Source organism: Labrus mixtus, chromosome 4 (genome assembly GCF_963584025.1).
Source record: "Labrus mixtus chromosome 4, fLabMix1.1, whole genome shotgun sequence".
Lineage (NCBI taxonomy): Eukaryota > Metazoa > Chordata > Actinopteri > Labriformes > Labridae > Labrus > Labrus mixtus.
This window is the reverse complement of record NC_083615.1, coordinates 8,901,111-8,919,435: the sequence shown is the minus strand read 5'-3', so window position 1 is coordinate 8,919,435 and position 18,325 is coordinate 8,901,111. Positions and strand designations below refer to the sequence as shown.

The 18,325-nt window shown below is 39.6% G+C and overlaps 1 protein-coding gene across 8 annotated transcripts in view; it reads right to left on the bottom strand.

The window, feature by feature from the left end:
- LOC132972678 (pleckstrin homology domain-containing family A member 5-like) overlaps positions 1-18,325 on the bottom strand; it is a 76,138-nt gene that overhangs the window by 19,037 nt on the left and 38,776 nt on the right. For 5 of the 8 annotated variants that reach the window (XM_061035684.1, XM_061035682.1, XM_061035687.1 and 2 more), the window contains exons 4-11: positions 17,767-17,850; positions 10,431-10,587; positions 10,188-10,292; positions 7,941-8,013; positions 5,765-5,865; positions 4,419-4,534; positions 2,389-2,895; positions 531-1,011 (exon numbers count right to left, since the gene is read on the bottom strand). In XM_061035684.1, the coding sequence (XP_060891667.1) occupies positions 531-1,011; positions 2,389-2,895; positions 4,419-4,534; positions 5,765-5,865; positions 7,941-8,013; positions 10,188-10,292; positions 10,431-10,587; positions 17,767-17,850 (1,624 nt within the window). Of the gene's footprint in view, positions 1-530; positions 1,012-2,388; positions 2,896-4,418; positions 4,581-4,839; positions 5,740-5,764; positions 5,866-7,940; positions 8,014-10,187; positions 10,293-10,430; positions 10,588-17,766; positions 17,851-18,325 lie in introns of those variants that run through there. The other 3 variants (XM_061035683.1, XM_061035690.1, XM_061035689.1) reach the window with 2 other exon arrangements.

Genomic DNA, 18,325 nt, shown 5'->3' with positions numbered 1-18,325 from the left:
AACAAAACAGCGTTTTACACAAATGACTGCTTTCAATAATCCTGCACAGCCAACCAGTTAAACAAAATACAACAAAACACTGCTCCATACCTTTTATGATAATTAACAGTTTTGATTTTTTTTCACTTGCTGATATAAAACAATAATGAATGGCAGTTTGTGCTGTTTAAAAATCATGAAAATCACTTGTTAACGGTAACACTCTGAAAAGGGAGTGCGCTTTTAAAAGCGTCTTAGCTTTTAGGGTCTCTATTCTAGACAATTCAAAGTGCACACAGTTTTCATTTCTTAAGTGAAATCTGGTTCTAATGGAGACTGTCGACAGCATGTTCAAACACTGATTGTAGATTAAATTCAACTCCATTTTATCTCAGGGATATATGTCTACAAATCAGAGCACATGAAACTATAAATAGCTGCATAGTTATATACCATCCGATAAAAACTTGATACCACTAAAGGTATGTGATACATCCTTTTTAGTCTGTGCTTGAACCTCCATATTAGCATCTATTTGTGTCAGGACAGACCTTGTTGGGTTGTGGTCTGTGCCGCCTGTCGATGCTCATGTCTCTTCTATAGATGGGCGAGGATAGCTCTGAACGAGCACTGTTCATGTTGTAGGATCTCATTGGCGAGTAGCCACCGTACATTGACAGGGAGCCATGGGAGGGCGAGGGGGGTATTGAATGGCTGGGTGCAGCATGCTCTGACAAGTTAATCATGGTTTTGGGACTGGCCATGTTGCTGTAGAGGCCTGGCTGCCTGGTGTAGGCCTGCCTTTGTTGCCATTCAAATAGTTGCCACATGGTGTCGTCGCGCATGGAGCGGCGCTTGTCGACAGTTGAGGGACCCAGGGCCTGGTCATAGAGAGATGGGGACATGCTGCAGATGCTGTCCCGCTGCGCCATGCTATTTCTGGGCATACTGCAGTAGCCATCGCCATAAGGAGACATATAGGGTACGCGATGGCTTGGCATGTTTCTAGGCAGCGTCTGGTATGATGTAATGCTGTGGATAAAGAAGGAACAGAAATCGATATGAGGTATGAGATATGAGATATTATTCATTAATGATAAGACAGATGAGAACAACAACAATGTCAAAAATGACGACATCAACAATTAGTTATTTATTTATTAATCTGTTTATGATAGCAGAGCATTATTTTCTTCACAAATAACTGTCTGGCACGCTCCATTAGATATGTGTTGTTTATAATCAATAAAACTTGTTTTTTGATTTTTTTTCCATTATCTTTTTTATCAACATTAAACCAAAATCCCCAATTAAAGCCTGCTATCTAACTAACTTCAAAGCAATGTGACATTGTGAAACAGAACAATCAGTGAAAGTTACTAATTTTTCTAACAGAACTGTGTAGATCCAAAACACCTCTAGTCTTGTCTTTTACACAGATTGAAGTTCAACCTTTTGCTCTCTCAAGGAGACATTAATGCTTTCCAGTGCCAACAAGGCTTTGAAAAGCTTCACTCGCTCAGTGGGTTCAAAGTTAGTGCAGCTGGCATCAGGAGAGCTTCCTATTGAGACTTCCTGACAGATAGTTGCTCACCAGTCCGTTAAAATCCAATATAACAAAACAAAAGCTTCAGAGAAATGAAATATTCTTCTTGTGGTCATGCATGTAATGAGAAAGAGAGACTGTTGAAGGAGTTGAAGGAGAGGGTGTGCGCACACTTATCACAAAAGGAGCAAAGTGGAAATATATGTCCAAGGACTTGTTGTGATTATATCCATGATAATCTAACTAAATCCATGCACTTACAGCCATGTTTTTATAAATACAAGGAGTGATGCAAACGGGACATAGTGAGCACAAGCCAGGCAAAGATAAACTGTCAGACAGATAAACAGATGGAGAGACAGACACACTGACAGAAGGCCATGCAGGCAGACATTGGTGACAGAGCAAGTTTAATCTCCACCAATTAAAAATGAGACTGTCACAGCAGGGTGAGAGTATCAGGCAGCAACTCAAGCTAACAGCTCTGCTCGGCTATTGTGTATCCCAAATTCTACTTAGTGCACACTCAATAGTGAAATATCAAAGAGTTTAAACCATGGGAGAAGTGGGTAAATCCTCTGGCTTTAACTCAGCTTTACAGAAAAAATGGGTGTAACAAGCTTTAGAAATCTAAAATATTTACTGTATGCGAGCACTTAGGTGCTTAGGAAGAATCCCTCCTGTCTAAAGTTTCAGGTGAATCAGCATTTATAGATTATACAAACTTTTGCCAAGTTCAACTTCTTGCGGTCAAAGTAGGACAAGATTTGACTCTTACAATAACTTCTAAAAGTATATTTGTAGAGAGATAGAGAGAGAACATGGAACAATAACTCTGAAAAAGGTCACATGATCAAACCAACCTTCTTGTGTCATCGTCCTGGCTGCGTCCTCTTTGAGTGCGGACCCACTGCTCCAGTTGCTGCATAGAGCTGGTCCTGCTTAGGGTATGGTCAGGCTCATGGGTGGGACTCCGTTGAGGAGGAACTCTGGTCCCATTGGTTGGACATTGCTCATCAGACCCATTGACCCGTGGGCTGCGTTGCAACCCATCGGTCTCTGCGGGAGTCTGTGGTGAGGCGAGGTTAGCCTTGATGGCTGCTGCCTCAGCCGGCTGCAGTTTGATGCTGTTGATCTTCGTTAGTGGACGCTCTCGCTCCGCCCCGTCCTTCTGGAAGCCGTAGCGTTCAGCGTCTTGCTGCTTCCTCTCTTCTTCGGCTGTGCTGGATGTAACTGATGCAGTGTGCTCATGGTCCACCTCACGGTTACGCTCGTTATTCTGGATTTCAGGCTGAGTGAGAGGCGGCCTGTTGTTGGCCACATGATGTATCTCTTGTGGTCCACACTGCTCCACTTTTAGCCTGTCCAGCCTGACAGAGACAAAGAGGCAACCTTAGAATAACATAAAAAATCTAAAACTGTTTGAGCAATTAGGACACGATGAGCAATTATGGATTTCCATTACATGTATAATTTTTTTTCCCCATTTAAAAAGAACAAATATTTTCTTGTGTAATGAAAAAATATTTTGAAGAGTCATTTACATATAAAAACTTAAATATATTTGTGATTCTTTTTGTGTGCATTTATTGTTGTTGAGAAAGACCTGTCTCCATAATGAGACAAAGCATGTTGTATAAATAAAATATCCTGTAGCCCAAATGCACTACTTTTGAGAACTCTGCTAATGGCAGCAGCTGTGAATAAAAAAGAAAGTGCAAAGAAAACAGGCAGAGGTCCATAATCTTTCTTCCAGTTGCTGGAGGAGGCCAGGCGTGTAAAAGGAAATCAGATATCTCAAATAAAACACTGCCTGCACATTTGCAACACCCATTTGCCTCCACTCTAGAAGCGCTATCTACAGCTCTTTGGTCCTTAGGGAGGTCTCCGGAGGTAATAGACACCACTGCTCCTTGGCCTTAAACAGAGTCAAGGTCACAGCTTCAAAGTTTGGCAAATTCTCCTAAGCAGCACGGCTCACTGGGTTAGCAGGAGGAGGGCAATAGGAAAGGCATCCTTTCACAGTTTCCACTCATATCCTTTCAAATAGTCACGTAATGTCTCCTCCAGCCTTATGTGGCTCCAGCAGCCAAGTGGAGGAAATGATTAGCCCTAAGAAAAGTCTGTGTACATTCACTTGTTTAGAAGAGATTGCAGAAACACTTAAAGGCAAAAGTCCTTAACAAATCTCACCTGCTTTTAATATAAAAAAATGTCAATAGAAAACGAGATAGTAGATACTTTGAAATGTGGTTACCCTACAGTCTAGATATTTATCAGAATTCTGTTATACAGATTACCTTAAAAAAACATCACTCTGTCCAATTTATCAGTGGTGTTTCAGCAGATTTCAGGCACTACTAGGCTGTGTAATTACAAAGCACTTTACTAATACGCCTCTGCTCGCCCATGTAGAAAGAGGGCATTAGAGAGGCAAGCTGCCAAATCACAGACATTTAACACAGAGTGTAAAAAGGAAAAGAAAAAAACTCATCCTGATGAGTCAGTGATCCTGATCAGCCAGCACAGCTGTGCACAACATTCACTAAACAACCTGTACCATGCAATTACAGTGGGTAGATGCCCACATGCACATGGCATGTAGAAGGTCAACAATAAAAATAAAAATAAAACAATTACAGAAAATAAAGATGGCAACAGCACAGCATAAGGGTCTTGGAATGCTTTAAAAAAAAATACTACAAAAAAAAATTAGTCTGCAGAAAAGAAAACAAGGTCAATCATTGTGGTATTTAAAAAATCCTTTTTTCAAATGTCCTCTTCTCCACTCAGGCAAAAAAACAACAACAAAAAAGCCCCACCGTATTCCCCCAGCTTCAAATGAAATACAGCCTCTCTGTAAAATGGCAACATTAGTGATGCTCCTACAAACCTTTTGACTGGCTCTGAATGCACAAGTGCAGCGTCTGTCATTACTTTCATCCAGGACTCCATCTCTTTAGCTGTGTCACTGCAAAAATAGTATGTCCTCATGTTGGGATGTGTGGCCTGTTGTGACGGATGACAGGAGAAGCGACAAACACGCATAAATTACCTGAAAGAGAGAGAAGAGAAAAGTCATCAAGTCAGCTGGGATGTTTTTTTTACTTTAATCCTGACTTTTAAATCAAGTTGAAGTCGCTGATATGTAGGTTTTTCACAAAATAGGAGACACTCTGTGTGACATACATGATTTTAAGGCATTTCATGTTTATTCATAGATTATAATGGTACAAAATGCTACTTTGGTTCACCTTTGCCATGCATACCACTAGATATGAGCAGTTTATAATTCACATTCGTGTAGGACTTACCACTGAGTGCATTGTGTGGGTGACTCGTTCTTTAGTTGCTCCATTTGTCTTGCAGCAAACAAACCAATTTATTGTTAAAGCCAGATGCAGAAAGAGAAAAACAGAATGTTTAGTGAAGAGCCTCAATATCCTGTTTACCATTGTCTGAAGCTACTCCTTCCGTGGAATAATAATGACACATCAGGAACTTTAGATGACATGACCATTTTAGCCACAACAACAGGGGACAGGAAAAGTTTAGAACGAAAACTTTGAAGTCAAAAAGTCATCCCATTCCTGAGTAAATCTCAGTAAACTGAAGGGGTCTTGTCCTGCTCTCATGTTACTTCCTCTCTCTCTCTGTGTCTCTCTCTCTCTCTGTCTCTCTCTCAGTCTAAGTTGGAAAAGGAGTGGGCTGTGTGGTTGCAGAGACCTTGGGTAGACTCCTGGGCGTCTGTGTTTGGCTGAACTTGGCAGGTCAACTTTTTTGTCTCTCAGGGTTTATGAAGGAACCACAGTCAAGTGCGGTATACACCATAAAATATGCCTGTTGCCCTGTAACTTGGGCTTTCCAAGTCATCTATTGCCATGCTCTAGTACTACACCACTGGCAGCAGCAAGCACAGACATATCACTGTTTGCAGGAGCTTTCTTTGCTTTCTTAGTGTTTGCAGTGCACAGATAAAACATTACTTGCAGAACTTCACTGTCAATCAACTATTTCTAAAGAAAAGAAATGTCAAAGTAAACTTAAAAGTGGATGTATATAAAACAAAGTGGGAAGTCCAACCTTCAAACTGTAAGTCAGTAGTTTGAAGGAAGCTTTGTACATTAAGCTCTTATCTTATGTCATTAGAGCTTTAATAATACTAATTACTTGTATGTGCTTTCATCCAAACCATGTGCAGTCTAACAAAGTTTGACAGGAATGAAAACATGCACTGACCTTGAAGGCATATTTTCTGTTAATGTGATCATCCACAGACAGCATGGATATATGAAAGCTTGGTAGCAGGATGCTGCCAAGTATTCCCTCCTCTTTTTCATCTGCAGAGAAAATGACCAAGTCAACACAGTTTTACACACTTTAGGAGCTTTTCATACCAGTAAACTTCAACTTAACTCTTATGGGGAACATTCATTTGCAAACATAAAAAAGGACGAGTGCGTTAGTCAGCTGAGCAGTGTCCAATCAGCGGAAAAGGCATTGATTCAATGTTCTATGCAACTAGGCTGCTCTAATCCTCATTAAGTTAGCAGACAGGGCTTCACATTGACAATGGAGCCCTCTCCACAGGGGGGATTAGATTGAGTCCCGAGTTTTAAGCAGAGAATTGCCTAAACCTCCTAATTTGATATAAACAATCTGCGCTGCTAACCAAAACAGTGCAAGAAAACAGAATATATCACGTAAATGACTGCTGCAGTTCCATATGTGCATTTGCTCTGTCTGGCTTGCATTTGTGCATGTTTTTGGGTTGACTGGGTATTTATGTTACAGTAGGTATAACTTACTGATTGTAAGTGGGAAGAATTACGCTAAGAAATGTAGAGTGAAATTTGGAGGAAGACTTAGTAGCTGAACCCTGGTCAACCTTTGGTAGTGAAGTAAAACTATCTGGAGCGATATTAGAGGCCTGGTTTCATTACTATAATCTGAAGGATTGGTGTGTTTATCTGTTGAGCAGCATTAGCTGTACCTGAAGCCCACAGCTCCCACATTTATTTATTCATGAGGTCTCCACATCTCTCTAACATGCACACAATCACGGAGGATATTGCAGAGCAGCCTGAACATAAGTTAACATTGTGGGAGACTGGGCGCACAATAGTAGTCTGATAACAGTAGCAGATATCAGTTTGGTGAGGGGCAGCACAGTCCATGACCTCTCTGCCCACTCTCTGCTGATGGATGGATTTCTCTGCACGTCTGTCTGGATAAAGCGTTTGGGTCTGCTGCTGGCTTTTGTCAGTCAGTGGGCGGAATGAGGGCTACCGGACTGGCAGACACCAGAAATAACACAGACGAGATGTCATCCTGATCAGCAGAAATGATGACTGTATCGGCACTGAATGGGCAAAGGACATTAGGATGTTTTCCACCAAGACTTGATTTTTTTCTGTTTAGCTGCAGCCTAACAGAGATACACTACAGTTACCTCACACAGTAAACAGTTCCGTTATTCATAGGAAAGCTTTGGTGTTCTCTGGACACAGCTGTGTCAATATTTGATATGAACATTAGTTCTGGGAAGCTGAAATAACCGGTCAATAACAGCTTAGTCAATAGCATCTTATATAAAGGATCACATATAATGCTTGCACATACTCAACTGAGCAGCCGGAGAAAGGGAAAGGTTTTCAAGACCGCCTGGTTTCAATCATTGAATGAAAGATTTAAACCTGGACTTGGACTCCAATAATAAGTGTATCGTTTAGAAAACATGACTAAGATTATGACTTTGATTAAGGTGCTAGAGTTGTTTCAAATCAAAGATCAAATACGAATGAATTTACATTTCTACTTCAGTCAAAACATTGTTTTTATTTGTTGGTTATGAAATTAAAGGTTGACTTTACTAAATTACAGAACCATATAATACCACACATTTTCAGAGGGATGATCAAAGCCTTCATTTGAAAGTGGTCCCTCTAATGTGGAACAAGAAGAGAAGTTTAAATATTAGCTTCATAAGTTTTGTTTTATGCAACTGAATGCATGTGCAAGACCAGTCTGCAACCACTGCATAAAACCATCTCTGGAAACTTGTTCCATGACTTAACATCAGAGCATTAAAGCGAAAGCCTATTTTCTGCTATGATATCTGTTTTAACATTATGACTGCATCCAAACCACGCTGGAGCTTTGTTCAGGGAAAAACCATCTCTCAGATGGCAAACAGACGACAGGAGAGCCATTTCAATTAAAATGTCATTTTTGTTAGACATTACAGGCTGCTTAGCACAAAGGCTTGGATCCAGATTCATTAACAATCACAAATAGCCCTGATTGTGGTTTTTAAGGGCACACGTTTGAACAGCTAATGGAAAACCATCATTGTTGTTAGTAGTGGAGCTCGAATGAAACTTGTTATTACAATGGCTAAGAGGACAGGACTCACCTCTGTAGTAGAAAAGGCACAGGTCTGAGAGCACAAACCACCTCTTCTTCCACAGCTTCATTCCTGTACTGTCCTAAAAAGACACCAGAGGAATAAGGCACTGTTACCCCACAAACTAGATGGACATGATTGAAATGACCCAGAAAATCAATAACTTTTCAATTTGCAATTTGGGTTTGAATTACCTTATAAAAACTGTTAAACATTTACTACACTGTGCTTCAGGCTGATTGGCAGACCATCAAGAAACCAGGTATCACTTGATCCAAATTGCTCATCCACATTATCCAGCCAATTTCTTCCACTTAACTTGTACTTATTCTGGAAATGAGCTTATTTGGTTTACAGGATTCTTTGATGATTACTAGTCTGGAATAATCACAATTAACAGACCTCTTCTGTTGTATTGTTTCAATGAAACAAACAGCTTTGTACCTTGAAAATTAACATAGTTGTACAAGCGGGAATAAAAAATACACCTCCTTTGCTTAAGTTGTGCTTTAGTACTGCAGGGCTGTGATCAAGAGGGGTTTCAGGCTGCTGCTTGTGAAGGATGAAGGGTGAGGAAAAGGGTATTAACTCCCCCGGTTGCTTTATTGGAAAACTTGAGCAGAGTCCTTAATCGTGGATTGGAACTGGAGACAAAAGTAGGGGGAGGAACCTCAGCAACTGTGTCATTATGGTGAAACAGCATGTGGGCAGCAGTTTACTTAAAATGGAAATTCTATTCCATGAACCAGCGTGTTTTACACATTAGTATCAAGAAGTCACAATACCAGATGCTGCTCAGTATGTTCATAATGGAGGCACATCAGAAATGTAAAAAAAAGATTAAAATTATTGCGTCCATGAATTCATCTGCCTCCCACTATTCAATTAAGGTTTTAACCACTAATTTTACAAGGTGCTCATGAATAAAATGTATCAAAAGTTCTGTCAGATCTTCTGCTCTGTTCGGGCAGAAGGGGAAAAAATGGGTCTTTCACCATCACATCAATCACTGTGGCGTTTTGTTCTCCCAAAGGATAAACTGGGCTGCAGCTTTTCCCCAGCCAAGGACCTCAATAGCTTCCAGGTTTCAATGAGGCAGGAAAATAAAAGTGCAAATCCAGCTTTCATTCAGGGTAGCAGATTTGTGAGTCTCTTCCTTGATCTACGTCACCCTGATTGAGGTCCCCAAAGAAATAGCAGCTGGCAGCTGTACCAAAGGAAGCCATCGTGTGTCAACAAAGCTGCACCAGGAGGCTGCTATCAAAACTAAATGAGTCTCCCACTTAAAAAGCATGAGAGGGTCCTTTCTGACCAAGAGCAGCCCCTTCTCACCCTCCTGTAAGTAACCAAGGAGCTGTGATGAGGGATTGGTATTTAAACAGTGGCTGCTCTGGATGACTGGCTGAGCAACAACACTGAAGACATGTTCAGATCCTGGAAGACATCAAAAAGCTTCCTCTGTGCTTATCTTAGAACAGTTGTAGCAAATCATACAGGGAGTGGGAGATATAAACCCTTTTTTAATGTTTAAGACGGTGGAAAATCATAGTAATAATAAAAGTCATAATATTTTTTTCATGCACAATGCCTCCGCTTATAAGCTTATTTTACAATACATCATTGTACAAATGCATTAGAAAATAAACAAATAAATAAATGCAACCATACTTTAAACTAATATGATTATGTTTAGTACACGTGTGGGTTTTTAAGTTAATGACAAACGACATAAAAACAAAGTAGGTTTTATTTGGTTGATGTTTGTAAGATGCCACTGATTCTTTGACCTGGTTCTTATATGTGAGTGTAAGTACCACCAAGTGAAAATGTCAGAGTACTAACCAGTTAGAAATGACTATGCTAACATCCCCGTGTACTGTGGGTATAATGTTAAATATTATGGCCATCTTAGTTAAATGTGTGAGCATGCTAACTATTGTTGAAGTGGGTGCAGTGAGAATTCAATGGGCTCAGCTCTAAAACTGGTCAGAAGATGACTTGAAGATGGTGATACATGAAAAGTCTAGTATTCCCCCAAGTTTTTGCAATTCACCTAAAGGAGATCATGAATCTTAATATCAAATGAGATGGCAATAGACAAACGTTTGAGACATTTTGCCTGACATACAGACATACTGTACACAAGCCAAACTGTTAAAATGTTAAAGAATGATGCAAAGTTTCTTTCTCTGCTTCTCTGAGAATGATATATCAGACTAAATGAGAAGTTTTACATGCAGATGTCATTTTCCTTACCTGTTTATAAAGCCAGTTCCTCTTGATGACTGGGGCGCTGGGGTTCCTCCTTATGGAGTTGGATCTCTTTCCAAAGTTGTGAACTTTTTTAGGAGGTCTTGAGGGCTATAGTTACAGTATGAAGGAGGAAAAGCAAACTGAGCTAAATCCTCAAAACACATCTTTCTAGACTTTTCTCAAACTTCTCATGACATGAAAACATGATTCATTTTGGTTCTTCATTATTTTCATAACTTTACTGACATGCGTGATAATCCCATCTTCACGTGTGTCACTCACTCGTCCTGCTGGGCTGCCGGGGTTGGCGGCGTAGTCTGAGACGCCTGTGTAGTTGGAGGCCTCATTCATGGTGCTCATTGGCCGTTCCTTTTTTTCATTCGCCGACACTTTGGGGGCAGATCTAAAGAAAAGACACAAAGCATGCCAAGAGCATTTAGAAAAATCATCAGTCAGAAATAAAAACTGCTGATCTTTGTCTTATGACCTCAATAAAAGAAAGAGAAAAGGAGGAAGCAGACTTTTTTGTCTGTCATTCCTCTGAAGTTCAAACTCATATATAATGAGATCTCAACATGGGCCTATGAATCAAGCCAATTAATCCCACCCTGTCACTGCAGATACATTCACCCTACTCTAACAGCTTTAAATGGTCGGCAAAGTCTGCCTGACATACTGAAATGCAGCAGTGAATCAGGCCAGAATGACTATAAAAGGCTCAAGTTTTTAAAGCAAAAGTTGAAAGCATAGCAAGTTCAATGCACTGGCCATAGGACAGAGCACCTTGTGAAATTAGTTGTCTCTGGCCCATGGAGATGTCCTACATTCTTTAGAAAGGGAACAAAGCTGTCGTCTTCAGGGAGCATGGCAGAAAAACCAGAGTAGAGCAGAAATACTGCAGCGGTGAAAAAAAACTGTTATCTCTCTGATGCATTGGTTTCGGGTCACTGAATAAGGACAGATACTGCCAACACTGCTCTGCGAACTCCCCCATCTAACATGCCTATTTGATCAATGATACATTCATTTTTAGATTTCATATTGGTTGGGTTCATTCACCATAAATTAGTACAGTAATTTATTAGATTAGGTTGGGACTAAAACCACTCCATTCATTATCTCTATGTGTACTTTCCTTCCATCAACACCACCAGAAAAATCTGTTAGACACCAAGACAAGACAAAGGGGATCATGAGGAGGACAACATTAGCATTAGCAACATTAGGAAACAATCACAGGATTCCCATGCAGCATATAGACAGATCTGGTATGGTCTGCAGACGCTTTAAATAAAAATAAAAGACAAACAACGACAATCACAGACTGATGTGTTGTTAGAAGACACAATATATAGTTTGTTACAAGGTAAGGCTTAATTGCAATTAGCAGCAGCATTGTTGTTATGTACCTGAAATCTTATGGCTGCTAGATCAGTAAGTGATTAAGAGCATTTATTTGCAGGAAACTGAATTCTTCTTGTAACATTGTTCACTGGTTGTCTTAAGTGTCGGATTATAAAAGGAGGTTCTGGGTAGAAGGGACACATTCCTGGAAACACCATCAACGAGTGATTGTGTGGACGAGTGGGTGACTAATGTTCTCTCGGGTTGAAAAGCACATAGTTATCAACTCCTTGTTCTGAAATAGCTTCTGAGGAATGATGAGTAATTTCTAAAAAGAAATGCCTTCTTCTGCGTAATATAATCACTCCCAAAATGGAGCAAGAAGATTGTCAGCATCTTCAGAGTCAGAAGAAATCATTAACGAACTGTAATCAATGCTGAGTCAAACAGGACTGAAGGAGGGGAATGACTTTGCTGTAAGAGTGATGTCTTTCTATTTGATGGTCAACCGACCATTTCCAGGCTCTGAACTGCAATTGTGCTTGTGTATGTGTATCCATGTTTGTGTACATGTTAAGGCTTTGTTGTTAATTCGTGTGGGACTAATGACTGATCTGTATGCAGGAATATTTAACAGTAATGAGTGGGTCAAACTAGCTCATTAAGTGTCTGAGCTGGCCTCTGACTGCAGGAAAATAAACACAACAGCAGATATGATGCTACATTACAGCCCTCATGCACAATGTCTTAAACAGATTCATCTTAAAGCTGACAAAGGTCATCAAAACTGTTTTGACAAAAGCTTTAGTTTTAGTCTGGGGAGGAGACTCGGGTCGGATTTAGAACCTGGGCCGCCCACTTGGAGGACATCAGAATGTGGCACACGCACTAACCGCTAGGCCACCGGTGCCCCAATAGTGACTGCCTAACTGGCTTATCATTTTATCATTCGTTTTCACACTCCTGTGTGGGTTTGCTTTAATGCCACACTCCAAATTTCTTTCAAAAAATTAACTCCTCGACCATATACAGTAATTACAAATCACACACACTGTAGAAAGTAAATGCTTTTATCCATGTTTGAAGATGAAACTGTGCCCAAGCTTGGAGTATGCTGTAATATATCAGAGTCCGAATCCACGTGGACTCTGTCCCTTTTCATTTCCATTACATGTTGTGTTAGGTATCATTCTACTTTCAAAAATACCATCCCAATGTGGACACGAAACTGTATTGTTCAGACGAAGTAGAAATTGAATAAAAATACCAGAGCTATAACAAGATCCATGTCAACAATTCAATATATCTGAAAGCAGAAATTTAGAGGCTACAACTATCGGAATAGCTGAGTAAGTAAGTAAAGTTTAGAACAAATTTGTCTGAGTAGTTTATTTTTTTATATGCAGGTGGTACAGTGAAGATTTACAGAACATGCAGTTACACTTTCTAACTGAATTGCTGTTACACAGGCCTCCACCTGCAAAGAAACACAATGGACATGTGGGATGTCCACGGGCAGACACACTCACTCTGACACCCAGGGATAATTTATGGTGTTCATTTGATCCCACATAGTCTACATGCCTTTGGTCTAGAGGAGGAGGATGGTGCACCAAGAGGAACGTACAGAGGTACACAGAGAGAACATGCCAACACCACACTGTGACACGCATGGATTTACTCAGAAGTTTATCACATCCATGACATGAAAGTGCAACCCCCAAAACTGCAATGTTAAGTCAGTAGAATTTGACTTGATTCCCAAAGTAAACACAACATTCCTGAAATTCTATTCAATTGAAAGCACTTTTCATGATAATATCTGAAAGTCTTTAGAATCATTTAAGAATTTCGGATACAATATTAACGTTTTAACACAAAAAAACGTAATATTAATTTGCTTCCCAAATCTATAGTACACATACCGTACTATGATGCTGCTATAACAGCTGTGGTAACATACGACAAATCCCTTTAATCAGTTTCACATAGAAGGACTAAGCCATATATATATGATCGTGTCACATCCCTTCCTGGTCCTGCACAGATTGTATGAATGCAGGTGTGGGTCTGTGTGTGCAAAAAGAGTGAGGAGGGATTATGCTGCCACTGAGGCTTGGTGCTCTAAGCACACTGGGGGGAAACACTGAACTGAGCGGCTGAGGGTGCATTTTTAAAATGACCACACAGCATTTCTAAAGAAATAAGAGTGCTTTCAAACACTTTTGTTTGGTGCTGAACCTGATATTTTCTCTTTAATGAACAAACAAAAAGGAGAAAAGGCAGACGTGCACAGTTCAAGAAAATAGTGTATACAGTGAGCTCAGATGTAGCAGATAACACGAGATAAATCAGTGTTCAACAGATACCAACACACTAAACCAAACTACTTTCACTCGTGTAACTATGTCCAGTGTTGGGGCGCTGGTGGCGCAGTGGTTAGTGCGCACGCCCCATGCATGGAGGCTGTCGTCTCAAGCGGGCGGCCCTGGTTCACATCCTACCTGTGGCTTCTTTCCCACATGTCATTCTCCACTCTCTCTCTCCCTGATTTCCAACTCTATCCACTGTCCTATCGCTCCATTAAAGGCACAAAAAGCCCCCCCCCCCCCTTAAAAAAAAAAAAAAAAAAACTATGTCCAGTGTTCAAGTCAAAATCACTTAAGACCACTAGCCCCACCATTGTGACCACTGGGCCAGCGCCGAAGAGCATTACTTCTGATTCAGAAAAAAAACATTCAAAAGATTTGTGTTTATTGTTGATATTTAATTGTATAGCTTTGTACAAAGAGAGCACAGTTTACCAAAGTAAAATTCCTTGTGTGTTTAAGCATACCTGGCCAATAAAGCTGATTCTGATTCTGATCATTATCTTCTGTATGCTTAAGCGTTTCATATGTTTTGCCAGTATGTTGACACTAAAATTCTTATGACATTGGTTTTTGTAATCAGGATTCTTACCTGTGTTTATCTAGCCTATACATCCATATAAAGCCTATACGGAAAATAAACAACTTTTTAAAGATGACATTTCCTAGCAGTGTATCAGAAAGTGACCTGTGATCATACTTTCTATGCTTTTGGGCCAATTATAAGAAACCTTCTGTCAGGGTGCTGCAATCAAACAAAAGGGCAGATTCAGTGCTTTTTAGGAAAACATTAAGGTCACACAAAGTGGAATGAATTGCAGTGATTAAAAGATCTGTCCAAAACTCAGTTTTTACCAACACTGCAGCTTGACCTTCAGCTGAGGAAAAGTGAGTAATGACTCTCTTGTTCTCGGAGTTAAAGATGCACACAACAAATGGTTCAGACAACAAAAAGAACCTTACAGGACTTTGAAATGTAATAAAAGGTCATCAGGCAAAACATCATTCCAACAACCAACAGTCTGTGGTTAGTGTGGACAACAAGGGTTATAGACGGACACACATGTTCAGGCGTTTTACATAGAAAAATGTGGATAACAAAGTAATCCATTTGCACCTTAAAGTGTTTACCTGCTAAATGCTGGATGACACAATTTTCCACAATTCACACTACAAAGCAGAGGAAAGATAAGATTGTAGAGTTTAAAGTTAAATCAGATGTTGGCCAAATATGTTACATTAGTTTCATGTACATAATAAGACCAACAACTACATTTTTTTTCCTAAATAATTTTTTAAGTGGCTTACTGTTTGATGAGCCAACAACAAGTTTAAAAAAATCTATTTAAGAAAAATGTAACAAAACACCTCATGTTGGTGACACTATTCACTCAGCAGCTTCAACTAGAACTCGTAGCAACCTCAACTTCAAAAATATCTTAAATGTTTTACATCTCAAAAAATCTATCAATTAATACATTGAAAAATCACCAAGAAAATCTTGAACAAAAGTTATTTGGTATTAGCGCAATTGGCAACATATGTACAACATTGTGTTTGTAAAGTGAACTGCTATGACTAACTGTTGTATCATTCTGCTTTGCTGTCTTTCAGCTAGTGCCAACCTGCACTGATAAAACATTCTGGGATCTTAACTGAGAATCTTTTGATGAAACGAAAGAGAAGTAGCAACATAAATAAGTTGTTCTACAGATGAAGAATATCAAAAGATAAAGCTACAACGATGTAATCTGCAATGTTAAAGTCTTCCAAACACCATTGAACACCACAATCTATGACGTTTTCTTATAGCAGACATGGTCAGTTTATGTTTAACAGTCTTACATGTAAATTAAAATTGTTCCCTGTCAGCTTGCACATAACCCATGGAGTCAAAAAAATAAAAAATAAATAAAGCACAGACATGCAATCCTATGAGAGCAGAATCCTGAAGCTGACATTCACTGAGAACTGTGAAGCCCCTTTTCCAAGACAGGACTAAGCAATGACTCAAGCAGTAACTTAAATCACAGCATACTTGAGAGTCTAAGTATGACAGACAGTTGTATAAGATGTTGGGTATGTTTAGCTGAGGATGCCTCCACTGCTGACAATCCCACATTCATCATGGACGTGTAAAAAAATGTAACACATCATGATTATGAGGTTCTCCTAAACATAGATTCAAATGCAGTCTCATAGTAGAACAGGAGTTGTCCTTTTGAATCTGTTAACTCAAAACAAATCTAGGTTTCCATCATCTTAAGTCACACTTCCTTTTTCAGCTTTTGAGTAACCTATAATAGATATATATTTATTTGATCTACTTGACTCTTTCTTAAACTCATAATAGTGAATGTAAATTAAATTTTGTGATTAGGATTTACTTAAAGTACAGATCAGATTAGGCAGTGATTTTCAGCCTGGCTTCTTTATCCCTGTGCCAGCTTAAATCCGTCTTTGCCTGTTATTACTTATCCAGGGTGAAGATTTTCCTGATCATTACTTTTGGTAAAAGAGAGCCAACTGTTGGATGAAACAGCACTGTAAAAAAAAAAAAGTAATAATAACATCTAGTCGCAAAGAAGTTTTTATCACGTTGATGTTGCCATCTCAAAGTTGACCTCTAGAAGATATGATAGTTGATTTTTCTAATTGCTTAATTAGTTATCATACTGCAGCAGCGTGTTGTGCCCCTCAGCATGAAAAACAGCAGAGATGTGAGAAAAACACAGCAAGTGGAGGAATGTGTTAAGAGAGTGCAGTGTGACATATCTGGCACAACATGCTCCTTCACGACCCCTGTTTGAATATTTCCATCCTCACAAAAAGCAGCTCATATGAATTTGGTAAGACAAAAAGTAAGTCATTTTCTGGTGAAAACATAGCTTTCATTTTCAAGCCACATATCGAAACAAATATGCTCATGCTGGTTTCGTCAGGGAATTCATCTTTCCTTTGGACTTGGCCACAATTTCCCACAGGGGAGTGAAATGTCATGCCTTGAAACAGAACATATCTCAATTAGCATTCATTGCTCAATAAAATAATTGACACCAGTTGTGATGGTGGGACTCCAGTGTAACAACATACGAGGAATCTGCTAAGACAGGAGTTTCTGAGGGCTATGAGAAACTGAGTGGAGCCGAAACACGTTGCATAACATTAGACTAAGACGTCTGGGTAGGAAATTGAAATGTGAGGCTAGTGTCAGGGTGTGGGTTGTGTTGCAAACAGTATAATACATGTATATTTAGTACACTCACAGACTGAGACATAGAAGTTAATTCGAGTGGGAAGCTGCCGAAAAGGCTAATGTTTTACATCGGCATCTGTCCTTGGTCTCCTCACCCAACAAGTCAGACTAAATTAAGTCCGACAGATAAAAATAGTTGTTCTCCTTAGAAGTGAAAGTTGAGTGGCCTCAGTCTGCAGTCATATGGGCAGACATGTGATGACCGCTGTGCTAAAAAGCAGTGTTGATGATCACATGGACATTAGGGGAAACATCAACAACTCAAAAGGCCATGAACTCTTGTGCAGGTCAAATCAAGGGACGCATGTAAATCATTGTATTCCTTCTTTGTGATATAATGCAGCCTTTTATCTCAAGATCATTCACCCTATTTTATATATAACGACCTATCAAAAAAAGTTTCAATAAGAAAGGTTGGATCTTATTTCTAAGGATTTTGTTCAGAAGAATTGGAGGAAGCACAGCATCGAAGAGGCTCTGAACTGAGTGGGAAGATCCTCAAATAGAGGGTGGCAGGCGCAGACTTGTGCAATGTTGTCTTCACATCAGGAGTTGCAACAGCGCTCAAATATGCAACCCAGTGGCATTCTTAGAGTTAAAACAAGAGACTTACTGTTCGTTGACGACAAAGATGCAGTTGTCTTGGGAGGGTAAGCTGGAGACAGGATGCTTACAGGTCACCTTCCGCTCATTATGACTATTGAGAAAAGAAAGGGCGACAAAAAAAGTGATGAATGTTAGAAAACACTTGTATACATTTCAGGAGTACAGCCCTGCTATTTGCCCTGAAAGATCAAGCATCATTACTAAGAAATCCAGCTGTTAAGGGTTGAACTCTTTGTCTAAACAGTGAAATGGCCCAGCAAGTAATGTTTCTGACAGAGTGATACCAGAACAACCACTCATGCTGCATATAAAAAATTCAGTTAAAAACAAAAATATGAAGCTTTTGGTAAAAAGAAATAAATAGCTACAGCCCATGAAAACACATTGCAATTATTGCCTCCAACCACGCAGAAAAATCCACGACACAGCCAAAACATGCACCTTTTCAGATTAGATTTAAAAATTCAGGGAAAACTAATTCATAATAACAAATCAAAAAAGAAAACAAAGGACCAAAATCTACTCACTCCAGCCAGCTTCAAGGCCATCATACACACACATTCTAA